Source organism: Corvus brachyrhynchos, unplaced genomic scaffold (genome assembly GCF_000691975.1).
Source record: "Corvus brachyrhynchos isolate BGI_N302 unplaced genomic scaffold, ASM69197v1 scaffold97, whole genome shotgun sequence".
Taxonomy (NCBI): Eukaryota; Metazoa; Chordata; class Aves; order Passeriformes; family Corvidae; genus Corvus; species Corvus brachyrhynchos.
Genome location: NW_008239758.1, coordinates 1,356,897 through 1,368,616, shown reverse-complemented (window position 1 = coordinate 1,368,616; position 11,720 = coordinate 1,356,897). Strand labels below are relative to the sequence as shown.

At 45.2% G+C, this 11,720-nt stretch overlaps 1 protein-coding gene across 1 annotated transcript; it reads left to right on the top strand.

Moving 5' to 3' along the window:
* Positions 1–7,621: 7,621 nt before the first annotated feature.
* On the top strand, positions 7,622–10,642 carry TNFAIP8L3 (TNF alpha induced protein 8 like 3). Its single transcript, XM_008640018.2, has one exon. It carries the CDS (start codon positions 7,684–7,686, stop codon positions 8,182–8,184), a length of 501 nt encoding a protein of 166 aa, XP_008638240.1. The 5' UTR covers positions 7,622–7,683; the 3' UTR covers positions 8,185–10,642.
* Positions 10,643–11,720: the final 1,078 nt, after the last annotated feature.

The following is an 11,720-nucleotide window of genomic DNA, read 5'->3' as shown; positions in this document are numbered from 1 at the left end:
AATTGTTTATCATTCATTATATGCCTGATGCTCCCCAAGAGCCTCTGTCCCTTCTAAGCAATAAACAACCCCTTAGCACATATCAAAGAACTCGTTACTCTCCTGTTGTGAAAATTACATGGCTGGACATTAAAACAAGCATAATTTTCCTATAGAGATAATAATTATTTGACTAATTGAGTATTTTTGCCACATAGTCCCCATGATAGCTTCTTTTTTCCATGCAGTGTTTTCTTGAAAGGACAATGTAAGAAATGTGGTAATTGTGGAGAAGGCAACGGACCTTCAACACAAAATGTTTCAGACACTGAAGTTAAATTCTTCAGTAGTTCCTGCCCAGGATTTTCTATAGAGCCTATACTGAGGGCAAAAAGACCCTCACAGACAATCTGAAGGCAAAAAACTCCCAGCCAATTAAAGATGTCCCCAAGTGCCACCAAGGCGTGGGCTGCTGGGGTTTGTGAGCTACCCATGCTAAAGTAAGATCCAGCTGTAGTGTTTTGGGCATGCCTTCAGGCCTCTTTGGTCAAAAGAAGTCTTGTAGAGTAAAACTAGCATTTAAAAATACCCCACACTAATGTAGTCATAAACACCTGTCTCAAAATACAGGAACAGGATCAATAGGTCATTGCAAGGGGTAGTAACCAATCTTCCCTTGCCAAAACTCTGCTGTCAGTGGGGAAGCTTTTCCTCTGGCAGTGTCAGGCAGAGCTGAACGAGCTTTTTCTGGGACAGGGATGGTCACTCTTTTCAACGAATTTTGCCATGAGCTTAACGAACTGACATCAAAAGACTTTGAACCTGTTTATAAAATACAGTGGTCAGTTTAACAGAACCTCTTTTAGTTGTATAGTAAAGCTTAGAAACCCAAACACCACAGCATTTTACTCTCGCTCCTGGCAGACAGACTTTACCTCCCGAGCAGTTTCAGGTAATAGCAAAACCTTGCTCACACCCTGGGCGTGCCTCAGGGTGCTGTGCAGGCTCTGCATCACTTACACTCCCTGCCAGCTGCCAGGAGCTAACCAGATGTGTTTGGTACAGCCCTTTGGTTTGTGGGACGCAGTGCACAGAGGGGATCCTCCCTGAGCCCCTTTGGCAGGGAGTGCTTTCCTCTGCCACCGGCTGGATGCGAGTTTGCAGGATATGGCCAAGCTTAATGTCTCATTTGTAATGTCAAACAGCAGCCATACAGAATCCCAGCGTGCTGTCAGCTGTGCCATATATTCCAGGGAGTGCCTGGGAGGGTTTCCACCCTGTGAGCCAGGCTCAGCCCCGGGACAGTGCTGTCATCCACACACCTCTTGCCAGCCACTGCTTTCAGGCACAGGAGAGGAACACAGCCGTGCAGTTCAGTTCCCAGCCAGCTACCAGGGGCAGAGCTCAGCCAGACCCTCCTTGGCAGCTCCATCAGAGCTGATGAAAACTGCAGCTGAGCTCCTGTCCCCTGGACAGGCTCCTGGAGGCATCACCCAGAGGACAGCAGTTTATCTGCTCACGCTGCACTGCTCCTCTTCTCTTTACAGAAGGGGCCCCCCAGCCTTCCACCACCTCCTCCAGGTATTGAAAGGCAACTCCAGTATAGTGCTAGAAAAGTGAATGCCAGATACAAATCAGCAGCAGAAATAAGACTATCCTTTGGAATCTCCAGTCCCCAGGTTCCCATACAGTGCCTTTTCTTGTGGCACAGTTGCTGCTCATCTAAAGCACTGAAAGGAAAAATGGTCTTTTTTCCATTCAGTCATATTTCCTCTGTACAGGGCTGTCGCTGCCATTTCCAGCAGGTCCAGCTTTTGCTTTCAGACGTTTGGGTACTGGTACATTCTCCCAGGATGATATAATTATCAGTCTGTAATCTCCTGTTCCAGTGCGGATATGAGCAACCCTTTTATGCTCACAGTAACAATTTAGAAGTGTTAAAGTTTGAGCACTGGGCCCCTGGTGCTTACACATGTTTAAGTTGGCCCTCCCTGAAAGCTGATGTATTCCATCTGGTCTATTGGATTTCTTGGCTTAAAGTTACTGGAAACACTGAATGTTTCTTCTGCAGTGATCCTGTAGCTGTCCAAGAGTAATACACACACTCAGAGCTCGTGCCCGGGCTGCTCAGGATTAAAACACTACAGGACAAGTGGTTTTAGTGGACTTTTTTTCCTGTCTGCTTTTAGAGCTATTTTGAAATCCTAAGTCCTGCGGTTCACATTTCTGATCAATCTTATAACGTGTAAGTGAGACTTGATGGAGAAATAAAACACACACGTTTGCAGCTCATTTACTCTAATATTTTGCCTGAATTATGCAAATTAAGCAACTAGATTTTTTTTTTTTGTATTTATGTCAAGAAAAGGAGCCACTACAGGCAACTCTTTAGGTTATAAAGAAGCAAGCTGCAACACAGTAAATTATCAACACGAGAAGCAATGCTGGATTCACCATTCAGATATCCACTACAAGGGCTTTACAACCCAGCTGCCTCATTGCCATTCCCAGACTCCCCCGGCTCAAGGGCAGGTATATCACTAAGTTAAAATACACAGGTGCATTCAAACTGGGTCACACAAGTCATTAAAACAGCACATTCCTACAACAATTTTCACAACCCATCTATCTCACACTGTAGTAGACTCTGAGAGCATGCCTGGCCCTTGGCTTGGTCCATCTCCCACAAGCCTGAGCAACTGCTAGCAGCTGGAGGGATGCCCACGTTTCCAGCAGCACTGCTGACTCTTAAAGCCTGTCTTTTGCTGCAGAAGCTGTGCTGCATTTTAAAAGTGAAGATTCAGGAGTATTAAAAATATTTCAGCCTCTTCATCATCTTTACTTTCTTATGCATTTCCATCTTGTTCAGTTAAGATTCAGCCCTTTGCTCACTTCCAGTACAGCTGGAGCACAGATGCAGGGAACCATTTCTGGTGCCCATCACCTCCCATTCCTGCCAAGCTGCTTCAGACCTGCAGCCTCTTCATGACTTTAGCTCAGACCTTTAATTTAAAACAGCTCAACTCACCTCTCCAGGATGCTCTCAAGACTACTCAGTACCCTACTCCATGCGCTCCCTGGCTGGAAAACACAGTCACCCCGACTGCTGGGAGCTGGGGCCACGCTCAGCGTGGTGGGAAACGAGGCAGAGGCTCCACGTGTGTCTCACTTGAGAGCAGGTGAAGCCAATGAGGTAACTGATTACCCAGGACAAGCTGCAGCAGGCACTGGGGTAGCAGCTCCCAGTGTCAGGTGAAATTCCTTTCTCCAAGCCAGCCTGCTGATACAATTAAAAATGCACTGGACAACCTCCACAGAAACCCTTCAGGTCAACTCCTCCTCTCTCCTCTTTTGTGGTGAAGCCACACTCCCTCCAGAGTTCACTTCAACTCAACTTTCAGCCATTAGCCAGGGGAGAAAATATCCTGGCTGCAAAATGGTATTACGGCTTTGAGTAAGTGGCTGACTGGGAGGGAAATGGATTCATGTGCTCAGGAGGCTGGTTTCCATATCCTCATAATTGCTTCCAGCAAATGTTGATCATTCTTCCTCCTCGGCATGGTGGGAGCATCTTCTGGTTGACTGGATTTGCCGTGTGTTTTGTACAGAGTGGCTGAATGGGGATTTACATAAAAATAGTATTGCTGAGCATTTAGTTCTGACCATTTTGTATTTGGTACAGCCATCTGCAATCAAAATACTTGGAGAATATTACAGATGTTCTTGCATTTTAGTCTCAAAAACTCCTAAAATGTAAAACTCTTACTAGAGTTGCCAAACTTTTTCTGCACTTCTGTTATTAAGCAACTCTGTTATTAAGCAATCGTGTTATTAAGTTTAGTGGATGTGAGACCTCTTTGCCACGTTCAGCACCGCCTGCCAGGAGCTGGGTGGTCACTGGTGGGGAGTGGTGGCCTGCCCTGGCCGTGGGACTCCCTGGGCACAGGGAGGCTCTGCCCACAGCTGGGCACTCGCCATCCCCCCGTGGGAGACGGGGCTGAAGAGCTGCAGCTCCTGAGGGATGGAGGATTGCTGTGGGATCAATACCGTCACGAGGGCCTTTTTAAACAGCTTTTATCATACACAGCTCTCGAGGTGACAGAGAGAGGCTGAGAGCAGATCTGAGGCAGAACTGGCCCTTTCTTTAGTAAAAACTAAGATGTCAGATTTTCTATAATGGAAGCTAATCACTACCCAACAAAGCAGTGTGCTTGGAGGGTCGTTTTTCATTTTTAGCCTTGGTGTAATGTTCCTGAAAGCTAATAGCATCTATGATGTTGTTGCTGATTTGTTTTGCTGTGTGGAGGAAAGCAGAAAATAGAATTGCTGTATGTAGGAGGTGAAGATGTATTTTGTGTAGTGAGCAATGTGCTGCAGTAAGAAAAGGCTGCCACGGTAAACATGCTGTCCCCACGAAAGCCTGCATGTAATCATGTGGCTAACCACCTGTGATCTTTGAAAGGCAGGGCGTCACCTGGGTGTCTGAGCACAATGTGGTTTTGGAGGCAGGAATCCAATCTATCCAAACAGCCTGTCTGGCTCTCCAGCACACGCACAGCCTGAATTCGAGCAGAGCCCCTTGTGAACAGCCCCGCGCCGCTGTCTGGATGCACGAGTGGGCTGCTGGCTGCCTTCTTCCCATCCCACACGCGCTGTCTGCCCCCGGCAGCAGCGGCTCGGGCAGTGGAGCCACGGCCGAGGCTCTGCAGAGTGCCCAGCCCAGTGTCCAGGCAGGCAGGTGGAACGCTGCCCTTCACCTCCTCCCGAGCTCGTCAGCAGCTTCCTGACACGGTGGAGGACCCGGGGCAGCAGCTTCTGTATCTATCAGACACCACAGTGCACAACAACCTGTGTCCCACCAGGCTCTGCCCCTGCCCGCTGGAACCTCTGTGCCTGGTACAGCCGGCTGGGATAAGGCACATGGCAGCCACGGTGGAGAAAGTAATTCCCAGCTCCTACAGGCCGTGCAGTGCAGAGAGCAGCACACTGGAGTCAGGGGAGCAGGGCGTGCACAGAGGATTTGGATGTGCCTGGTTTCTGAGGGCTGGCATGCCTGGGGAATGCACATGCCATGGGAGCATGGGATGGAGAGACAGGAGCACAGAGTGGGGAGGGAGCCACAGCAGCAAAACAACAATACATCTTTATTTTAGTTTTAGAAAGATGAGCAGGAGCTCAGACTCATGCTGTTAACTAGCAGATCCCACACTTGGGACTCGCCATGGAAAAACATCCCAGCCTTAACATTCAGTTAAACTTGGCCTGATGCTTTCCAGCTGTGCTGCCCCTTTCACAGCCTGCACCTTTCCCTGGGAGCTGCGGTACCGTTGCCTGAGCTGCCAAACCCAGGGATGTCCCGGGAAAGAGACCCACGTTTGAAGGTCCCACTGCTCAGTTTTGTGGATAAAACACAGGACTTTGGGTACACGAACATATATCATACTTTTTTTTTCTGTGCAGGACATCCCTCCCTTCTTAAAAGTTCATCAGAAGCTTTTATGTGCTAATTCAGCATCCAGCTTTGTCTCAGAGATCACATAGGTGGGAGGGCAGCTGGATGTGTCTGTGTTTAAGGTGCTGGTGGCTCTGCTGGTCCCAGCTCCCCCCTGGGCTGTGTGATGGGGATGGGATGTTTCGCTCACCCCAACTGCTGGCTTTGTGTCGAGCCACAGAATTGCAGCAGCTCTGCAGAGCTCTCCCTGCAGCAGAGCTGGGCAGGGCACGAGCCAGCTGGGCTCTCACCTGGGCAAAGGGACACGAAGCTGAAGTGTCGTGAACTTCAGTAAAATTAATATTCTAAAAATCTACTGCAATTATTTCCAGGTTTTGATCACACCAGATACTGAACAACTGCATCCACTTGATTAATAGCAAACACTTACTACAGAAACAGACACTAACAATCTACCATTTCAGTGTGTCAAATGCACATAATTACTCATCACGGATACTATTTATATACCCACGTACTGCTAAGTGAAAGAATGCTTTCATCCTGGTTTTATCATTTCTAGATTAAATCACAGTTTTTCTATTTCCTCCAGACAGCAGCTCAGCCCCACAATTTTCTCTCCAAATGACAGGCAATTCTTTTAAGCACATTGAATTATTTTTTCCAGGTGGTGGTTCAGTTGAAATTAAATGTTACTCTTTAACATTGCTCAGCAGCACACAAAGATGACAACTTCAATGTTCCAGCCAACTTGAAAGTCAGAATTTAACCAGAGGACTTTGGATTCAGAGTGTTACTTACTCCAAGTGAGCACTGGCAGCCAGCACCCCTTTGTCCTGGCGTGAGGGTGTAGGGAGCACGGGGACGAGTGACAACACTCGTGTGCTGAAGGCTGGAGAGGGCCTCAGAGCCCACCCCACCAACTTAAAGACTCACTGAGGCTCCACAATCAAATAAGCACTGGAAGATTTGATTTTTATTGTCATTTTTAATCTCTTAGTGGTTTGATTTCCCAGCAGCTGGTGAAGGACGTGGATAACTCCATCCCCCTTGGAGCAGCCAAGGCTGTGGTGTGGTGGTGAGTAGAGTGAGGTCCCAGCTGGCAGGGAGACACGGGCACCTCCTTTGCAGGAGCAGAGACTGAGAGCAGATGACAGGGAAAGGCAAGGAAGGTGTCTTGGAACAAAGACCAAGAACAAGGAACCTTGGAACAAGGCCACTCTGCCATCACTCAGAGCTCACTGGCTGCCCTCCCCAGATACACACACTCATCACCACCTGGCTGCAATGATAAAGTGCCCTCTGATCCAACAGAGGCTTTGCTGCCCCTGTATTAACCTGGATAATTCTTTCATATCCATATTTCCTTTACTTTGTCCACAGAGGGTCAGTTAGAAGCAAACATTAATGTGAAGAACAGAGGAAGGTCAGATTAATCTCTACCAAGAATTACAGAAGCTCATGGGATAAAGCCCAGCAGGAGTGTGCTCAGGTGCTCTGCTGAGTGAAAGGTGCAGATATGAGTAAAAAAATCAAAAATCCCTAATATTTGTTTGATAACTGTAGAGCAAATAGCTCAGATGTTTTTGTCTGGCAGGAACCGCGTGCACTGAAGCACCAACATTTTATAAAACTCATATTCTGTAATTTTACAAACTGGTAACAAAAGAGGAAGGCATTGATACTACAGATCAAGGCAAAAAAAACCCATGCTCGTGAAGCTGCTTAGCCTAGCTGTGGAACAACAGTGCCTCCCAATGACCAGAGTGTAACTCTGAAGGTTCATGCATTGCTTGCCACTATCTCATTTTGCTTGTCTCTAGTATTTTATGTATTATTTCAACCACAGCATCTCAGTGGATCTCTCTGCCAAGAAAGCTTTCCTATTGAACTACAAAATTAAAAGGCTATCAAAGAATCAGCATATATATCCCCTGCCAGAATATTCTGTTCTTTATTTGCAAGCAAAAGCCCTCAGTGACAGCAAGACCTGAAACATGCATGTGTGAAACCCCAAGGATACCTACCTGGCTAGAGGGTGTTGGGAGTGTTCCTGCAGCCGTGGCTGCTCTGGTCAGTGCCACAGGCCAGGTCTCAGTTAAGGATATCGGTTCTACTTTTCTTAAATCATTGCAAAAATAATTCACCAAATAAAATTAACATTTCCCCTTTTTTTCTATCCCAAACCAGGTCCCGATTATTTCAGCTCCAAGAATCTCGCACTGCAAGCCCAGAAAAAGATCCTGAGTAAAATGGCAACCAAAACCATGGCTAACATGCTCATCGATGACACAAGCAGTGAAATCTTCGATGAGCTGTACAAAGTAACAAAGGAACACACCAGAAACAAAAAGGAAGCCCATAAAATCATGAAAGACCTGATCAAAGTGGCAATAAAAATCGGGATCCTCTATCGAAATAATCAGTTCAACCAGGAAGAGCTGGAGATTGTAGACAAGTTCAGGAAGAAGCTGAACCAAACTGCCATGACAATCGTCAGCTTCTACGAGGTCGAATACACTTTTGACAGGAACGTGCTCGCAGAACTGCTGAACGAGTGCAAAGACCTCGTGCATGAACTCGTAGGGCGACACCTGACCGCGCGCTCCCACGGGCGCATCAACCACGTCTTCAACCACTTTGCAGATGTGGAGTTTCTGTCTGCCCTGTACAGCCTGGACGGGGATTGTCGGCCATACCTCAAAAAGATCTGCAATGGCATCAACAAACTACTTGATGAGAAGGTTCTTTGAAACTGCGCTCAAAGGCAAGAAACCAACCAAAAACTTCTCTCTAGAACTGGCCACCCTTCATAAGCCATGGTAGGCAAGCAAGCTTCCTCCCCATCAGTCTTACTGCAGTCCCCAGCAGGGCCCAGAATGTGCTCACCAGGCTCATGATGAAGTGGAAAACTTAAATCAGAAAGCTATCGATTTTACTGTTTTGTTCAGATCATTCAGTCTTTTCCAAGGAGCAGAGTGAACAAGGCTGCTGATGTATATCGTTCAGAAACAGATTGCTACTCACCATGATCTCGCTAGCTTTGTGTTCAAGGCTGAACATGCAAACAGAAAGTAAACTCAGATGCATGGCTGTGTAAAAACAGACAGATAAAGGCAAGAGCAATGCATGGAATTTACCCCCAAGGCCCTTGGTGCATATATTTTTTATTATTTCCACGCCAAATGAAAAAGCTTTGACAGAAAGTAGGGCTGTAATGGATTAAGTTCACTCCTTTCAAAAGGATCAGGAATCAATATGAGAAAACATCTCTGATTTTACATGGTATATAAATCTAATAGGAGAACAACACATCACACAAACTGAAGTGGGAGAAAATCTAAAGAACTGCTCAATGAAGCAACAGTTTCATCAGTTTTGTTTTATCCCTGCTAACAACAGAGAGAAGGTTTGATTTTAACTTGAAAAGCAGCTCAGTGGTTCGAGCTCAAAGGTAAATAAAGTAGTACAGCAGTTCCCCAGCTCCCAGGGCTTGTGTACTGGGTGACATCAGGTGAGGTCAGGCTGAAGGCTGTGCTCCTCTTACTGTTCTGCCTGACAGAACAAAATACTCTTTGTGAAGATTTTGAAATTGCCCTTGTGAGGAGCAGCATGACCAAGACACCAACATTTACATCCCTGATCCTCAAAGTACTCAGCCTAGGTACAACTCTTGGTTTAATGTGCCCATGACATTTGTGCCTACAGTAATCAGAGGTGGGATACAAAGGAACCCATCCACTATTCTTGCAGTGCCTCCGAGTGTAGCATATCCACAAGTCAAAAGAGAACAGCCTTAGTGACTCTGGCGAGTTTCTGGAGTGAGTTTTTGTTCAGAATGTTTTCAGTGACTTTTCCTTTTTTTTTTTTCTTTGAAATAAAATACACTGATGTCTTCAAACTGAAAACATTTTGCAAAGAAAGAGTGGGTTCTGCAGTCATGGTTGGACACAGGGAGTGGGGAAGCAGAGCAGATGCTCCAGCTGCCACTTGCAGAACCTGGGTAAGTGCCAACTGACCCAGAGTAAAAAACATATTCAGAAATCTCTCCTTGTCCTCTCCATTTTATCCTCCAGACTCATCTCTATCTCTGATACTGCAGTATCAGGAGCCCTCTCCATTCAGCTGACACAGAGAGCAGCCAGTGCCATCATCTGGGGGTAACACCTTCCATATCATGTATACTGTAATAGAAAGATGCATGCATCTGAACATTGACAAAGACCAGAAAATGTATTTGAAAGCCATTCCTCTCTAGGGGAAGCTTACAGGGTTGATCACTCATTACTTTAGGATAAGACAAAACCCATGTTTTTCATTTAAATAAATTGTCACATACTATGGTATTAAGAGAAAACTGTTCAAAATTCTTATTCTCCTTCTGTCTTTCCTCACCCCAGAATAACTATCCTTTATCTCTTGCAACAACAGTTTTTACTGTCATACTTTATACAGTTGCAAATACACACACCCAGGTCATGTACTCACTTGGATTGTCCTAGATGGATTTTTACCTGTTCCCAGGAGAACTCATTTGAAGCACAGTAAAAGTGAAAGACATTGGCAGAACAGTTTTTAACGGTGTAAATTTCCCCCACATAGTTCCTTTAACCATTAAAAGTAGACTTAGTAGCAATGAAGACGGACAACTCCTTTGCAACACAGAAATGAAAGAGCAACACTTGGGGTTGCAAGTTCAGCCAGTTGCAGAGCCATATTTACATGCCTCATTACCTGCATTTCTTCCAAGCATGTACTTGTCAGCTGATGCTTTTGAACAGTATTTCTTGTATCCAATGCTCCTGTCCCAGTGCACATGTCAGATTTTGTGTGTTTCATTCGTGGCAAACAAACCTGGGTTCTTCTTTTAAAGCCAGAAAAAGAGATTATTCAACATTCAAGATGTCTAAAGGAAAGGGATATCCTGTATTTGTGACTTTTTGTGTGTTGCAAGTATCAATATTCAGATTCTGGTATTTTAAACACACCAGCTGAACATCTGTTGTTTTATTTAAAAGTAATCTGAGTAGCCTTAAGGAAAAATATGTTTTCAAGTATTTCTCATACTTGCATATCCTGTGTATTCATTGTTTACTTTTGTACTTGTAGCTTGGTATGTAACAACATTGCTAAAATATGGGCAATGTTCAGGTCACCTTAAATATATTATGTATTATCACATTTGTGGATTAAAAATGTGTGATTACTGCCCTTTTTGTTTCCTTTTGATTTATTTATCCTACCACCTCTGTTGTATCACAAGCACGTCAGCAGCAAAGGAGCAGACACCACAAGCCCAAATCTCACTCTTCCAAAGTCCTTCCTGCAAGTTTCCCATTGTATGTTCAGCCCAGTTTAGCACGACGTGATTTAAGGTGGATGGAAGACACAGCCCTGACAGACCTCAAAGCCCTGCCCTAAACATGGAGATGCTGGAACCTACCAGAGCATTTTTGCAGCAAGCATTTATTCTCCTGTCCTTATTCCCAGAAAAGGCAAACTGTTTTGGCTGAAAGCGCTCAGGATTTGCAAACAACTCACATGGCAATTATACTGAAAGCAATGAAATACTGGCACAAAGAGAAAACTGACAACTGCCTTAAAATCAAAGTTTAAAGCAATCTTCTTAAGTGGTGCTTTGAGCCTTCCTGCTGGTAAAACATTGCTGTCAGGTTAATTTTATGAATCACATCATGGCAGGACACAATATTCTTTGCTTCATCACTGACAACTTTATATAATAAAGACAAAAAGGTTAACGTTCAAGAAACTCTCATGGGAGTGACCACTTCTGACATCTTAATGAAATGGTGCCCGTACCACAGAGCATCACACTGAACATGTGACCTGATTTGTGCTAGAGAAACATTCTCACAGACAAGCACATAAATAGCTGGCCCTGAAGAGAACCAAGCAGCAAAGCACAATTAACTTTCACCACAGCAACAGAAATGCAAAAGCAAGTTTTAACTGGATGACTTAAGCAGGTCTATTTTCATTTTTACATAAATCAATGCCAGAAAAAGACCACGCACAGTCTTACCCACACAGAAAAAGAGAATACAGCTTTTTATGCTGAAAAACTACTTGAGGGACTCTACAGGAGAGACACACTTTTCCGACATTCAGAAAGCACCAGTGTCATTTATGAGCTACTTGCACGTACAGGAAAACCTCCAGGTAGTGCCATCCATCATACAAATTTACAGGATGAGGAGTGTTTATGAATACTTAGCAGAAAGTAATATAATCCACTAGATTTAGTCTGTACCTGGGAAAACACCCTGCA